General features: G+C 36.1%; 2 protein-coding genes across 12 annotated transcripts; one reads left to right on the top strand and one right to left on the bottom strand.

Annotated features, from left to right (window-relative positions):
* The first annotated feature begins 212 nt into the window (after positions 1-212).
* Positions 213-3,373, top strand: LOC18436715 (fructose-bisphosphate aldolase 1, chloroplastic). The gene is made up of 6 exons (XM_006846938.4): positions 213-477; positions 652-921; positions 1,031-1,140; positions 1,626-1,716; positions 1,832-2,101; positions 2,946-3,373. The coding sequence occupies exons 1-6, from the start codon at positions 316-318 to the stop codon at positions 3,222-3,224; spliced, it is 1,182 nt and encodes a 393-aa protein (XP_006847001.1). The 5' UTR covers positions 213-315; the 3' UTR covers positions 3,225-3,373.
* Positions 3,374-3,937: 564 nt separating this feature from the next.
* On the bottom strand, positions 3,938-15,217 carry XRCC2 (homolog of X-ray repair cross complementing 2 (XRCC2)). Of its 11 annotated transcripts, none has more exons than XR_016044124.1 (12): positions 14,900-15,217; positions 14,194-14,341; positions 13,439-13,563; positions 11,835-11,905; positions 9,882-9,944; positions 9,214-9,351; positions 7,788-7,884; positions 6,581-6,672; positions 5,920-5,956; positions 5,640-5,740; positions 5,435-5,532; positions 4,535-4,813 (listed from the first exon to the last, which is right to left on the bottom strand). XR_016044124.1 is itself a non-coding variant. In XM_006846937.4 (10 exons), exons 1-10 carry the CDS (start codon positions 15,080-15,082, stop codon positions 5,509-5,511), a joined length of 987 nt encoding a protein of 328 aa, XP_006847000.2. In that variant the 5' UTR covers positions 15,083-15,217; the 3' UTR covers positions 4,535-5,508. The 11 variants fall into 11 exon arrangements, 3 of the variants coding, with proteins under 3 accessions (XP_006847000.2, XP_088707688.1, XP_088707687.1); XR_016044128.1 differs by having other exon boundaries at positions 14,904-15,217; XR_002281394.2 differs by lacking the exons at positions 4,535-4,813; positions 6,581-6,672 and adding an exon at positions 3,938-4,254.
* Positions 15,218-16,399: the final 1,182 nt, after the last annotated feature.

Below are 16,399 nucleotides of genomic sequence, written 5' to 3'. Positions count from 1 at the left end.
GAGATCAAAATTGGAGAAAAATAAATGAAGTAATCAATTAATGGGGTTCAAAGGGCAGGAAGACAAGAAGACAGAGAAAGAAGAAATGATCGGCCCACGGTGACTAACAGGTGAGAGGCCATCACATGCCTATCATCACCCAAATTCAACCTCCACCTCACATGCCATATCTCCACCCCATTATAAACCACCTCAACACTACCACCCAGCTTGAGCCCAACAAACTAGAGCCCACCTACACCTAAAACTAAGCTAAGCCAGTTTGCTTAGTTGCTAGCAAGGCTTGGTAGTGTAGAGCGTGCTATCTATCTGTCAATGGCAGCCTCACTCCTCAAGTCACCGGCTCTCTTGAACCGGTCTGAGCTGTTTGGGCAGTCTGTGAGGCCCCCTTCCTCTGCCTCCTTCCATGGCCACCCGACTACTGTCTCCTTCACTGTGAAAGCTAGCGCCTATGCTGATGAGCTTGTCAAGACTGCTGTGAGTCTCTCTCTCTCTCTCATCTTATTAAAACACCATAAGTCTCTCTCTCTCTTTCTCTCTCTCTCTCTCTCTCATGCGCGCACACATAAGCAATGACCACAGATAAAAGATGGAGAGAGCATTCCTCCAATCTCTTCATGCAAGTCACCATTTGTCACTTAACTTCTGCAGAAAACTGTTGCTTCCCCGGGGAGGGGCATCCTTGCCATGGACGAGTCCAACGCCACATGTGGAAAGAGGCTTGCATCCATCGGGCTAGAAAACACTGAAGCCAACCGTCAAGCATACCGAACTCTCCTCGTCTCTGTCCCTGGCATCGGCCAATACATCTCTGGTGCAATCCTCTTCGAGGAAACTCTCTACCAATCGACTGTCGATGGCAAGAAAATGGTTGATGTCCTCGTCGAACAAAACATCATGCCTGGTATCAAGGTTGACAAGGTGAGATCAAAACATTTCCTTTCTTGTGTAAATTGAAGGTTTTGGTTTTGTAGGCATGAATAGCTTTGATTTCTTTTGACATGGTGAGTATGAACTTGGTGTGGCTTAGGGTCTTGTGCCCCTAGCTGGTTCAAACAACGAGTCATGGTGCCAAGGGCTCGATGGATTGGCATCGCGGTGTGCAGCCTACTATCAGCAGGGTGCTCGCTTCGCTAAATGGTGAAATCCGCCTCGACTAATTTTTTGGTGGTTACATGATATAGTGAAAAGCCTTTGTGTTCTTCTTTCGAGACATACAGAATTGCAAAAATGAAAATTTGCTAATACTGCAACCTTTTTCTTTTTGTGTTATCCAGTACTAATAAGAAACAAATTTATGTTTGTGAGTAAATGTTTACAAAAGACATAAGAGTTGAGTATGCATCTTTAGACTCATACAAAGTAGAAGAAAATTCGAAACATAGGGGCACTTAGAATGCAATAAATATAAAAAAGTTGATTTTTATCTTCCCTTTCTATATTTTCTATTTTTTTAATTTTTTTTCTTTTTAGCTATATTTTCTCAATAATTTTATGAGAAAATTTAACCTCTCTAAATTTTATGAGAATTTACCTTGTCAAGGGATCCTCTAGTAAGAGATCTATGACGTTGCTTGCCATTTCCTTCCTTTAAAACTATTTTCTCTTACCTTCAACACTTGCAGGCGTACAGTGGTTAGCATTCCCAACGGACCATCTGCTCTTGCAGTGAAGGAAGCTGCATGGGGCTTGGCCCGATACGCCGCAATTGCACAAGTAAATAACAAATCCTCTTCATTTCCCTTCTTGCTTTTCCACTCACAAGCAATTGTCAATTTCAAATGGAAAAGGGAAGATGGTAGAATCATAGAGTTTCTTGACATACTTGTAGGACAATGGTTTGGTTCCAATTGTTGAGCCTGAGATTTTGTTGGATGGAGACCACGGGATCGACAGGACATTCGAGGTTGCACTGAAGGTCTGGGCAGAGGTGTTCTTTTACTTGGCTGAAAACAGTGTTCTGTTTGAAGGTATTCTCTTGAAGCCTAGCATGGTTACACCTGGAGCCGAGTGCAAAGAGAAGGCAACCCCTGAACAAGTTGCTGAATACACCCTGAAGTTCCTACAGAGGAGGATCCCACCAGCTGTTCCCGGGATCATGGTATGCCTTTCTCACCCAATAGCATTTACCAAAACATCTTTATGACATGTATGTTTTCTTATGGTGCCAAGTATCATTCTTGGGAAATTCTTGACAACATAAGTTTTCAGAGAAAATTTTTTCGGAATCTCTTCGGAGACAATCCAAAAATCAGAAAGTAGAAAACACTAAGTATAATCTTCCCCAAGTTTTAAGAGAACATAGGAAGACAGTATCAGTATGCCTTTTGCTTTCTATTTAAGCTTTTAAGACTTCCATCACCAAAACATTTTGGGTTAAAAAAGTAGAAAGGGAAGTCCCGCAATATTGAAAATATGTTAAAAAAGGCATTTGCCATACACCAGGGACTTTTATTTTTCTAAATGAAAGGCCACACCTTTCAGTCATTTCTATACGGTTAGATTAACTTTTTTATTTAAAACCTCTTTTTTTCTACCAAAGACAAAGCGACCTTCCTCATAACTAGAACTAGGAAGAGAACGAATACTTTAAAATATTTATTTCCATTCAAACATGCTAGAGAAACACAAGCACAAGTACACTAACTTCTTTTCAAAGCAAAAGAAACACAAGCACAAGGTGATCTCTTGCCCAGCCTGAATCACAGAAGCGCTGAAGCTTAAATTTAGTTCTTTAGTTCAATTTATCCACAAGTCAGAAAAGATATGGGGACTTATGGCTTCACTGAGGGTATGGTCCTTGACATATCAGAATGGCGAACTAAGATTCATATAGCCGGTCCCAAATAGTTGGAAAAATCTGTGATGATGATGATGATGAATTCAATTTATGCACAGTTTTTCATTTTCCTAACTTTGGCTTTTATGTTGATTTGTCCGAACAGTTCCTCTCAGGAGGACAGTCAGAGGTGGAGGCCACCTTGAACTTGAATGCCATGAACCAGCAGCCAAACCCATGGCATGTTTCTTTCTCATATGCACGTGCCTTGCAAAACACGTGCCTCAAGACATGGGGTGGCAGGCCGGAGAATGTGAAGGTTGCACAAGTAGCCCTCCTCATGCGTGCCAAGTCCAACTCACTTGCTCAGCTTGGCAAGTACATAGGTGAAGGTGAATCCGAGGAGGCCAAGAAGGGAATGTTTGTGAAGGGCTATGTCTATTGAAATATTATTTTCTTCTCAAACTCACACAGCCATCTTTCTTCCGATGTAAAAGAACAAATGACCATGTTTTATGATGAGTGTGGACTATGATCAAGGGCTCTGTATGGGCGGAGTAGTATTAGTAAACGCACATTTTTAGCTGCTTAAAAGAACTTGAGCCATGTGAGTACAATATTCAGTTCCTACTTTGTTTATTGTCAGAAAAATAAAGTTGAAGGTCTCAATTGGAGGTCTAAATAAAGGAAAGAATCTGCAAATATGACATGGACTAAGTTGAATGGAAAGGAAAAGCTTTTGAGAATATAGACTTTTGGTTTCAAGTTCCTGCATATCTACCAAGGCAAGAACAAGAAAACAATGAAACATGTTCATTGTCTCCTCACAAATTCCCCGAGAAACCAATCAATCCACATTTCATCATCTATTGACTGGATCTTGAGACATACAGAAAACAATTTTGTTTTTAAACTTTAAGAACGATGATTGGTGGTACCACAACTTTGCATTTGTTTTTCTTCTCAGTTTCCAATACCTTAGCGACACTTGGACACTTTCGATACCTCAAGACCCTTATTGATATTAGATATAAATTTTTATAGTTTCTAGACACTAATATTCAATTAAATTTACTTAGCTATTTTGACATCTACTACATATCTTGGTATCATTGCAAATCTTAATACTCTATTATTGCATTGCATAAAATGCAAAACTTGAAGCATAACAGTATAATATAAAATCATAAATTGTATACAATAAAATCAGTCAAATTTCATCAATGGCAGCAATAATGAAAATGAAAAAAATGTTACAGCAGCACTTAAAGTTGAGGAAGTGCGTAGAAGTAATACTTCTTCCCATCTATATAGCTTTAAGAACGAGTCATGCAACCAAATGTTTTTCTTTGCTGCTAGGGTTCATGACTTCCTATTCTAGTTGGATCTGCTCATGCTCCATTTAAATAGAGTGCTACGTGGGAGTGTCTTCAAGATGGGAGATACATTCCAAAGGCACGTCCAAACATTAAGCTCTGTAAGCAAGGCCCATGTCATCCAAATCTCAGCCTAGGATACTCTGAATTCTTATCACGTTTGCATTGCATGCAATCGTTAAATGATTAAAACAAGATATTATATTAACTAATCATTTGATATCATGAGATAAATCCACAGTTAGCAGCTCAAGTGTGCTTTCTCTGTACGTATATCATTTACCTGAATATTTTACAAGCTCAACCCAGCTGCTGAGCAGTATAAATCTCATCTTAACATATAAAATAAGGCCAGTTAGCCCAATCACTGCCACCAATAAAAAATCTCAATCTTTTTTACTGACTCTATAATATTAATATAACAGGTGTGTGTTACATCGTTGTTGACTGTATGTACAACGAGCACCAAAAGGCCAACCAAATGCCAAAAAAATAAGTTCAGCCTCACAAAATAGCGGCTAGACAGAAGGTAGAGAATAAAACATTTCCATAGCGAGAGAAGGTCGTGCAAAATGGGCAAGAGAGCAAGGCAATGCCCCTCGCAGGACTGTCCAGGCTGGGGTAGGGCATATAATCAAAGACAGCCATTGAGTGCTCCCTGTTCGATCTCAAATTTTCCATATCGTCAGTGTAACATGTTAATTTTATTATCTAATACCCACCCTAAGTTTGGCAAAAAGTTATCCACATTATTAAATATACAAAGGAAGAAGAGCAGTACAATGGGCATAAACCAAACTTTCCTTTTTGATATTTGATGGTGGAAAACTTGCATATAGTGTTATGACAACACAAAATGAGGTCAGAAAACAAATTGATCAGAAATCGCTGTAGTTTGTCAATGATCTGAAATTTTAGTTTTTATAGATCAAAGGCTACGCTTTATTTGTTCACACTGATACAGTGTAACTCTGGCCATTCAAATTCCACAGTTCAGCCTGGAAATCATGAGATGCTCAGGCACAATTTACAAGTATCCAACAAAAAAAACCAGGTTATGCTTCCATTACTGGGAAATGGCAAGTATACATGGATTTATGTATGTTAATTCATACATATGTTGTGTGTGTCGTATGTGTCTGTTTTTTGTCTGTATATATCCATGGGAATGAAATAATAGATAAACAAAAATAACAAATCCCTGCTATAAACAAAGTAGAAAATCAACCATACAAGAAAAGAATTCAAGTTCAGAAATTTAATTAAATGCCTTACCAACCTGATCCAAACCAGAATGCCAAAAACAATGCACCGAAAATTGAGTAAATTGGTTGTAGATTATGCAATTCAACTTTAGACGACCAAAAATATACCTTCCTGCAGAGACAATATTACAAGAAAATTAAGAACAAAGAACTACTGAAAATCACAGAAACACACAAGGGAACTGAACAGGAAGATCAAAAACAGTTTCAACACCATACATCTCTCACAGTAAACTTATCCGAGTAACTCAGGGGCGGCAATTCCCATTCTGTTATATAAATGGGAAGATATCTATTTTCAGCATCGGCAAAAGTTTCATCTGCAGGTCCATTGCAAGTTTAAGAAATCTAACCATTTTATGGATAATAAACAAAATTTTTTTCAGGAGAATAACCAAAATATAATGGTATGGAAATACATAATCTATCTTCACCATGATCACTATCTAACGAACGTATGACAAGTTTGGCATTATTTGGTACTTGAGTGAGCACAAACCTGAAATTCTTAAGTGTATCCTGTGTGAAACAAATGACTGCATGAAGAACAAAGAAGTAAAGGTGTCATTTTATGGTATTCATAATATTGCTAATTAACAGAAAAACAAAATACAATGAGATGAGAAGGAAACTCTTAATCTATTGACTTAAAGAAAAGAGACCTTTAATGTGTTTCTACAAAGCTTTAAAAATTAACCCTTTCTCTTAAGGGTGAGGTTTGCATATGGTTGCAAACTTAAAACATCAAAAGTAAGGCGCACCTCCAAACTTTGTCATAAGATGCAATTCTAGTATCGAAAAATTTAGGATGGCCCAAAAATCTATTTTCATCTCTAATTATAAATTTTTAAACTCCAAAATTATTCAAATCAAGCAAATCTATAAACGCATGAAAATCTTGACAATGGACGGTCCAGATAATATGTTGCAAGATGTATTATTTTTGGGATTTGAAAATCTTTTCTTTTCCATATTTATACATCCCGACGTCAAGATGATCAATTAGCTGGTTTTTTCAACGTCAAAATAGCCATTTCTGATGGATTTTTTAGGTGCACCTTATATAAACTTTTTCCTTCTCTTAACCATGAAGTACATCCACATTTCTTTCTAGAGTAGAAACCTGAAACAATATAAATAAAATGATCCAAGCTGCATACCCATCATTCATTCCCTGACGTATCCATGTTTCTGAAAATGCAAGTCAACCGGCGAACTTGTCTATTCAGACTTGATGCTAATTGTAGTGCACCTGCTCCCAAGTGTGATGATTTCAAGGGGGTCTAGGGAAATTACTATTTAAAAGCAGCAAGCCCTAATGCTCCATAGACAATCCATCCTACCCCACATGCGAGTATAGAATTCAAAAGACCAAGCCAACTAAACTAATTAGAGAGAGCCCAAAGATGAGCAGTTAAACAAAAGTTTTGAGTGGTTTTTTTGCAGGATATGAGGTGGTTTCTTGAGCAATCTTAGGGATTTAAAGGTCATCTTAGTGAAAGGAAATATGTTTTCCATGAAGTGAACTACAAAAAGATTCTCGGAAAGGGTCATGATCAGTGCTCTTCTAGAATTTTGCCATTTCAGCCCCACATGACGACCCACATGTGCCCAAAAATCCAAGAATTTGAAATATTTGGCCAAAAATCATAATTCCATTCACAAAACTTATCTCCATGAAACTTCTACAGGGTCTGATATAGTTCGTAGAAATCATTCAAGCGTGGCCTTTGACCATGCATGTGAACCAAAATGAGCAGTGTTATCACCTGTTGGTCCCAAATTTGTGAAACCTTTGCCATTAAAATATCCAAATTGGATTAAAAGGCCAAGGGCTTATTCTAGATTTTGATGCCAAATGTTTACTGCACTACCAAGAATAGATTTGAGTATTGCTCTAAAAATTTTTATCAAAGTACTAAATTAGACAGCCCTTGGATTTGACAGAAACCTCCACAAACCTCAAACTTGACAAATGGAGAATTTTAAGTTAGGGGTTGTGGTATGACTACATGAGAGAGTAAGTAATGCTCTTCATATGAAACAATGAAGTCTAACAAACCAGGATAAAAAACCACAATAATGAACCCTTGTGTCCTATAAACCAGTAACTTGAAGCCAAAAGACAACAATACCCAACAACAATATCAAGCATTAAGGAACAAATAAATACATGATAGAAATGAGGGCATTGCATGGTACATGAATATGTATAGTCTAACAATTTTAATTGACATATCAGATATTATGTGAAAGGGAAACAAATACAGAAATTGGAGCCATGTACAGCACATTTAAAGCAGAGAAAAATTGGTTTCATATCACCCATAATCCATATTAAGCAATATCGACAAGAAAAAGAATCACCTGCCAAGCAGAAGGCATATACTCCCGATAAAGAAATCTCTCTGCTCCTCTGCTTAAAGGAAGCATACCTGTTGCAGATGGTGAAGAAGACTGCTTCCTGTTACATCAAACCCAAATTTTAACAGAAACTATTAAAAAACTCCTATTCATGCAAGAATTCATTACAGTATTCTCCTAAAAATGAGCTTCCTAGACAGAAGCAATAGTCTAGTTACAAGTTATATTGCAAGTAAAATCAAACACCTAGAAATTAAAAGTTTTGAATCCATCAAAAGAAAAACCTCTCTCTCTCCCTAGTAAAGATATGCAAGATAACATTCATGAGTTAAGAAAACTACAAATTTGACTGATGTGGAAGCATTTTAGTTTGGAACTTAAGCAATTTTGGGTTGGTTTGCCAAATGATTCCAATCTATGTAAAAATTACATGCATGTTGCATGCATTTAGGAGAATCCGACATTGCCAAAACACTAAATATGTATGTTGATAAGCAATAGACGGACAGCATGGGAAATCTGTGTCATTAGGCATGTCTAGAAGTTTTTTTTCTTGGTTTCGCAGACATGCCGTGTCTGCTATGCGGACACTTGACTTCACAAATTGGACAAACAAGACTCATGTATCCATTTCGTAAGCAATCTGTTTCCTCATTGTAAGACACACATGTCCATTTTATAAGCAGACGTGCATGCTTTCAGTTAAGTTTTATTATTGAAAGTCACAAATCAATTTTATACATGAATATATATCCATGAATACACTGTATGGATTTGTACAGATGTGCCATACTGGACTTGGCAAAATACATGTAGGTGAATCAGATTTTTCAAATCCATGTCAGACACGGATTTTCACATCTGGGTCCTTGTACCATGGATTCTAATATAGGTCACCAATATCATACACAAGCCAAAAGAAGTTTCATATAAGATTTTAAAATTTTTAGGAGCAAATTGCCTTTCAGCATTACAAAAAAAAAAAAGGAAGTACTTTGGACATTTATATGACAAGGTATGTGCAATTTTAATGACATTTTTTAAAGAATGACCAATTTTTCATTGCTTTCAAATATCACAAATGCCCTAAAATCCCATGTGAATGCTTGAGCACAAATACATGTACAATTTTTATTAGCACAACTGCCATCACAAATAGTTATTACTCCTTTCTTTCAGCCTCTTATCTTGTATTAAAATTCTAGCAGTCACGTATCGTTTGCTATATTTGTAGCTCTTTTTAAGTTCAGATTTCTGTCAAATTTTTCTTTATGGTTTATCCTTTCCTTCTTTGACTTCTCACTTTTACATTATGGCAATGAACAGGTCAGAAACTAGAAATAATGCACCATGAAACATTCCAAAACTGGGAGGAAAAATACTTTTGATTTATTTTTGTTGAAGTGATAAAATGGGACTCATAGCCAACCTCGTAATGTGGCATGCTGAAAACTCCAGTCCTAGTAGAGCTGGTTTTGTGGCCAATACTAGCATGGGGTGGAACTGTAAAAGTTGTCGTAGTTCTTGAACAACCGCTTCTGTTATAGATTGAAGAGAGAAGGGTTTCCTACAAAGAACAACCAATGGTAAATGTAGATAATAAAAGTCCCAAAAAGAAATTAAAGAAATAACCCTAAGAAAAATATAGAGTGCATCAATAGAGTCCGTGAGGATCCAAGAAGGCCTGAATCATGTAAGGTAGAGAGAGTAAATAACAAAGTGAAAGATCTGATATCAACTTCAAAGATGATGAAATATTAAAACCCCAATCAGTACCTACCACCAGTTAAGTTGAAAGAATTTTCAGTCGACAATTACATGCAATTTGGTCTTCCAAGTATAAAAGATGAGAACAATGATTGTCAGGTCCCTAAAATGCATCACAACTCACTAATTCAACATATGATCAGTAGATCACCATGACAAAAACTAACAAACGCGTGAAATAAGTCATTTAATTTATGTGTGCCTTTAACATCAAATAAGTAAACAAGTGAAAATAAACAAAGATTAGAAAATACTATCAAGGAGATATAGTATTTTTAGACTTCATTGAGATCAAGTTTGAAGGAAATAAGTGGTAGAACTAGTATTTACCTATTACTTATCGCAGATGACAATGGTTTATATGCCCGGTCAATCCAATAATAAGCACTAATGCTGTATAAAACAAATTAAGAAACATTTCAGACAATCTCATGTAGGCATATTGGAACACTTCAAGACAATGTAATTCACTGTATCCAAAACAGAAACTAAAGGGCAACACTAATGAATTCAACATGCTCTACACATGCAGCAATAAAGATGTCCAAAATAAGCCAAAATTAACTCGAAAACTTTAGGAAACACGATCTCTTAATTCATTGGACCACGAAAATGAATGTATGTGATATTTGCTAAGGAATACAATATAAATTAGTAGTGTGATACCAAAACTTTCTATAAAAATTCAGAGGACAAAAATAACAAAATGTTAATTTAATGTATGATACCATGGAAGTAACTCAAGCCAGCATATGCAATAAAGAAATTTTTTGCTTTCCACAATGATAAAGAGATGATTGAACAAGATAGTTGCAGACTAAAAGAAGAACCCAGAAAGAAGCATAAAGAAAAAGTAGTGAAAAAGGCTCCTTATTAAGACAAAAAAGAAAAAACTGTTATGGTATGTATAGGTATCATTCATTATTAATTGGCACTCTATCCATGCTCAATAAGGAACTCTAGATTCCTTCTCACGTAAAGGATATGGATAGGTTGTGATACTTCTTGGGCACCAAAAATTGAACATTCTCCTCTAAATTTGTCCAGGACTAAAGTTAAGCAGACTACAATGCTGGTTCTGATTGGGTTGGATGTTCAGATACTTATTGATCTATAATTGGCCACTGCATCTTCCATAGCACATTCCACATGCCATTTGTTCAGCTGTGGTGATTTCAGATGACCTCAAAAATTTCAATGGGAAAGTGTCATTACCTCTCTTCTTACATGCCTATATATTTTGCACCTTAAAAGCCACAGATAGCTTTTAAGGTAGTCTTTTATAAGCAGACAAATCACATTGACCTTAATTCACTCTATTAAGGAATAAGTAAATCCTTAGAGATAAGAATACATACATACCCATATATATATAGTAACTTAAAAGCCACAGATAGCTTTTAAGGTAGTCTTCTATAAGCAGACAAATCGCCTTGACCTTAATTCACTCTATCAAGGAATAAGTAAAGGAAAATTGTTTCATGCGGGCTGGACCGCATTTCTACATATGCCGTCCAAAAAGTGTAAAGCATCCATCTTAAAGATGGATGCGAGTAGGTGTTCCATCTAAAAATAATGGAAACTAACGGTCGAAATGTTTTCTTTCTGGAATTATTATTTCTAGTTTTTTAAATTTATTTATTTATTCATATTCATGATCCCCATGTTAGAGATTACATGTCCTCAAAAATTAAGTCTTAAAATCCATCTCAAAAATAGATTTATTAAGAGGCCCGCATTTCTACATATGCGGGCTTGGCCGCATAGAAACCAGGTCCATAAGTAAATCCATAGAGATAAGAATATATATATATATATATATATATATATATATATATATATATATAAGTGCTGAGGACTCATTTGAAAAACTCTATGAATGAGATAAGAACCTAACATGGCACCTGTAGCAGTTACACAACCATAAAAGCAGTTCAACAGTTTTAGATAGGTCAAAAGGGAAAATCACATCCTTTGGGACTTGAATGGTTCATTTGTAGAAGTCCTGATGAATTTGCTTTATTCAAAGTCAATAAGAAATTGTGCCCATTGAGAGGCAAAATACATTGCACATAGTCCACCTCACATTTGTATGGCTAGAGATCAGGATTTGGAAAGTCCATGACATGTTCACCGCCCAATGCGTTTGTTACAAGAGATGCAACAGAAAAGTAGAGAATAAGCATAAAATAATCCATGAGTAACACTACCAATGCCCTTTGAAATTCAAGATTTTGTGCATCAAAGTGCATTTTTTAGCAGGAAAAAATGTTGTAGACAAACCTGTCAAACATAAGAAAATGGACACCAATGCCATGACCTTCACTTTCCGTTTGAAGCTGAGGGCGAATAGTCTAAATAATAAGAGGGCCAAATGAGTCAAAAATATAAGAAACTGGAATCTATCTCAAATTCTTAAAATGGAAAAAAAAGAAAAGAAGAAGAAGACGAATCTGAATATAACTAAGAATCCCTAAGATCTGGCGAGCTATCATATTTGATTTTACATAACAAGCAACAGACATGTGAATAAAAAATATGAAATGGTTAAAGAACTTCAATATCGCAACTTCCAACCATCATAATGATAATTGCCATGACAGTCACGTGAGCAGGCAACTTTTCATTGTTAAAAAGTACCATATATAAGTTTTATTAATACATTCTCATTTTCCCATTCATGATACAAATTCAAACCTACAATTTTACTAAATACAGCAAAAAAATGCTATCATTCATGCTCAGATGTAGCTTTGAGCAATGCATTTAAAAGTGCCACATTGCACCTGAGCAATAAGGGGGGCACTCCATATAGGCTCTCTAGGGAGCTACATAGAATTTGAGGCAGAAAATTTAATAATAGCAAAATAAAAAATAATTTGACTGGCTGACTAACTGGAGCAAATTGTTAGTGCTGCATTGCACCTGAGCAATAAGGGGGGATGTAGCTTTGAGCAATGCATTTAAAAGTGCTACATTGCACCTGAGCAATAAGGGGGGCACTCCATCTAGGCTCTCTACGGAGCTACCTAGAATTCAAGGCAGAAAAATTAATAATAGCAAAATAAAAAATAATTTGACTGGCTGACTAACTTGAGCAAATTGTACTCTAAAAATTAACAAGTTTGCTCCCAGTCAAAGACGTGAGTTTGGCCACCAAGTTTGTCACAACCAAAGGCAATAAACTAAGCCTACTTGCCCAAGAAACACAATTCAAGGCACCCAGAGACTAAGCTCCTTGTAGTGTCGCAATGGTGGTTACATTCTGTTCCAAAAATATCGAGGGAGGTCAAGGGACTAAGTTTTGCAAAATCCATTTTAAGGCCTGAAAAGCAACTTGTTTCCCTAAAAATTGCCAAGCAGACAATTACTTACATGAAATGAAATATATTAAAATAAAATAATAATAATAATAACTAACAACTACTACTAAACCAAAGATGATAATTTGCTAACATTTTTCTGGAGTTAATCTACACTGCCAAAGAGTGTCCACATAATCACTTGAGAAAACAAATTGGAGCTCTAGCTTTTGTCTAATTCTTCCCACGGTGTATGGTGCGAATGTATATGCACATATATACGTAGCTATACTGAAACATATATCTGCCAAGAGGTAGGAGTATAACACATGCTGAAGCCCCAGATGTTCCGATCTATGTTAGGAATGACAGCACATGGGATTTACGACATTAGTAACAAATCAACAATGACATGTTCAAATAACTAGTCCATATCATGTGGTTTGCTTAACTGGTAGAAACTAGAAAGTCATATGCATCGAGTTGTATCTTACAAGGGGAGTGTTCATGCATTTTAAGTTTTTAACTCTACTCCCAACTACAAGATCCTATCTTCCAATTTACTGAACAACAAAATGAACTTGCCTTAAGAGCAGCTAGAAACTCCAAGCTGTTATAGCAACGAATATATAAAAAGCGCTTCAGGCAAGCCAAAAACAGAACCTCATCAAGATGTGTATCTTGTTCAACCAAAGAATGACTATCTGGTCCTGCACATGTGCAAGTTACACACTTCAACTTAATACAATAGAAACACATTCAGATTTTACAGAATTTTCTTTTGTTCTTGAGAAATGTTTTGACAGAATATAGATCAACCAAATAGCCCAGTGGTATGCATGGTAAAAAAGGACTGCATACGCATAAAAATAATTTTCCTCATGCATAAAAAGGAAAAAGGTTTGTTCTTGAGATATGTTTTGACAGAATATAGATGGACCAAAATAGCCCAGTGGTATGCATGGTAAAAAAAAGGACTGCTTACACATAAACATAATTTTCCTCGTGCATAAAAAGGAAAAAGGAATCAAGAGACTAACAAGCAAAACAATTTCACAAAGATCTCCATGACTGACATTAGACCAACCCAGAAATATGAATACTACAATTTCATTCATGCATATCGAATAGAACAAAAATTTTCCAGTATAAACCAGAAACAAATTGCTATCCATTTGATGATGTGTATGTCATATTAGTGGTTCGTTCAACACACCAATATAGAACATATTTCCACCCAATTTTTAATTTTTACTACACAATAGGAATGCTTATTACAGGAATAAATTTTTAAAAAATTTACAATTATAACAATGCATGAACAAAGGTCTGCAACATACCCTGAGCCCTAACTATGCGACGTTTTAAGGATTGAGAAAGATAAGAGACATCGAAGCGGCAATCCAGATCAAAATACATCACCAATCTTTCCAAACCGCCATAATGGATTCCATTCCATTCTTTTGGCAAGATACAATTAATTGCAGCCTGCAAAGACAGAGAAACCACTAATTGACCTCTAGATAAACACTCCATGTAGGACTAAATTCAGGTATCATCTCTCTCTCTCTCTCTCTCTCTCTCTCTCTCTCTCTCTCTCTCTCTCTCTCTCTCTCTCTCTCTCTCTCTCACACACACACACACACACACACACACACACACACCCACCCACACCCACCCACACATAAACACACAACACACACACACCCACCCACCCACACACACACATGCAATCAAATGATGATTTTCTGAGTACGAGCATGAAACTACATCGAACAATCATATGAACTTCAGCAAAAATGCATTCAATACATAAACAATTTAATCACCATTTGTTCACAATCTTCCATGAGGGTTTCATCAAATAACAACAATCAAAATAAATACATTAAATACCAAATCCGAATTTGAAAAGTGAATTAATGAGGAACAATTCAGCAGAGGAAGAAGAAAATTAAATGAATTACAGGTAAAAGGGAACAACTCATTAACATAGAAAATGGAAGAAAGAGGGAAGCGAAAGAATATATGGAGAGAGTGGAATACTTGCAATAAGATGTAGGACTTGGCAGAAGGGGAAGGGCCAACGATCTCGACGACATTACCAGCGCAGAGAGGAGCTCTGTGAAGAGGAGGAGGGAGAAGCAAAGAAGGACGCTCCATTGATACCCTATCCATCAAGCTCTTCGCACTCTCATCGCACTTTATCCATTCTCTTGCACTCTCCATTACCGCCTCCTTCTGTATCTCTCCGTTTCTTTGAAGAATGCTATGTCGAATTCTTCCTCTCTCCCTCTCTGTTCCTTTTTTCAAGAATGTTGTGTTGAATTCTTCGCCCTTACTATCGCCTTTTCATCGATTCCCTCATGAACACAGTTTTTACGGTTTTTAGGAGGGCCATGTTTTGAGTCACCTCCAACAAAAAAATGTATTTTTGAGATGGATTTGTGGACCTAATTTTGAAGGATATGTCTAACGTGCACATAATGAATATGAAAATATAAATAAATTTAAAAATTAAAAATAGTTCCCTGGAAGCGACTTGCTTATCGGAACCCGGGTATAGTGAGAAATCAATAACAGGTAGCTAGGTCATGCCCAAAAACAATGCCGTGCACCGCCGCCCAATGGGATAAAGAAGTTAGTCTAAAAGAATAGGATGCGTTTAGCCATATGGACGCTTACCGACAAAATAAGTTTTAGGATAATCTAGACGGAAAAAAAACTTCGATAAAGAAGTCTAATAGTAGAATGATGAGGTTTAGAAGGTCATTAGTAAAAAACGATCAAGTTATAAAACTTGACAGTGTAATAGAAACTTAAAAGAATATAAAAATGCTAAGAAAAATGCTAAACAAATAGTAAATAAAGCTAAACTGAAGTCATATGATAATATATATAATAAATTGGGAACAAGATAAGGTGAAAAACATATCTTTCAATTAGCAAAAATAAGAGAGAAAAAGTGTAGGGATCTAAACCATATTAAATGCATTAAGAGTGATGATCCAAGGGTATTGACAAAGGATGATGAGGTCAATTAAAGGTAGAGAATTTATTTTCAAAAAATATTAAATGACGAACAAAATAGGAACATAGTGGTAGAAGGGACTGTTGGTACAAGTGGTGACGGAGGTCATTGATACATTTGTAAGATTAGGATGTCGAAAATGAAAGAAGTTTTGAAAATGATGAAGATATGAAATGTTTTAAGACCATATATTATCCCGATAGAGGTTTGGAAGTACATGAGGGAAATTGGCATTGACCGATTGATAAAAGTGTTCAACAAGGTATTGAAAACAATGAACATGTAATACTATGAAAAAGTATTGTGGTACCTATTTATAAGAATGAAGGAAACATACAGAATTGTACAAACTATCAAGTGATCAAGCTTATGAGCCATACTATAAAGCTCTGGGAGAAAGTCATTGATGAACAACTAAGGCATGAAACAAGTATATTTGAAAATCAATATGGTTTTATGCTAGGAAGGTTAACAACTGAAGTTGTTTTCCTACTTAGGTAACTGATTGAGAAGTT

Source organism: Amborella trichopoda, chromosome 11 (assembly GCF_054954075.1).
Source record: "Amborella trichopoda isolate Santa Cruz 75 chromosome 11, AtrichopodaSantaCruz75HAP2 v2.0, whole genome shotgun sequence".
Lineage (NCBI taxonomy): Eukaryota > Viridiplantae > Streptophyta > Magnoliopsida > Amborellales > Amborellaceae > Amborella > Amborella trichopoda.
Note: the sequence above shows the minus strand (reverse complement) of the source record. Positions and strands in the feature narration are given on the sequence as shown.

Coding starts and splice junctions, on each gene's coding strand:
- XRCC2 (XM_006846937.4), bottom strand. CDS start 15,082: ATGGAGAGTGCAAGAGAATGGATAAAGTGCGATGAGAGTGCGAAGAGC. Junction 14,342..14,899: donor AGTCCTACATCTTATTGCAA/GTATTCCACTCT, acceptor CTGTCTTTGCAG/GCTGCAATTAATTGTATCTT. Junction 5,957..7,787: donor ATATGCCTTCTGCTTGGCAG/GTGATTCTTTTT, acceptor TTCTTCATGCAG/TCATTTGTTTCACACAGGAT.
- LOC18436715 (XM_006846938.4), top strand. CDS start 316: ATGGCAGCCTCACTCCTCAAGTCACCGGCTCTCTTGAACCGGTCTGAG. Junction 478..651: donor ATGAGCTTGTCAAGACTGCT/GTGAGTCTCTCT, acceptor TAACTTCTGCAG/AAAACTGTTGCTTCCCCGGG. Junction 2,102..2,945: donor CAGCTGTTCCCGGGATCATG/GTATGCCTTTCT, acceptor TTGTCCGAACAG/TTCCTCTCAGGAGGACAGTC.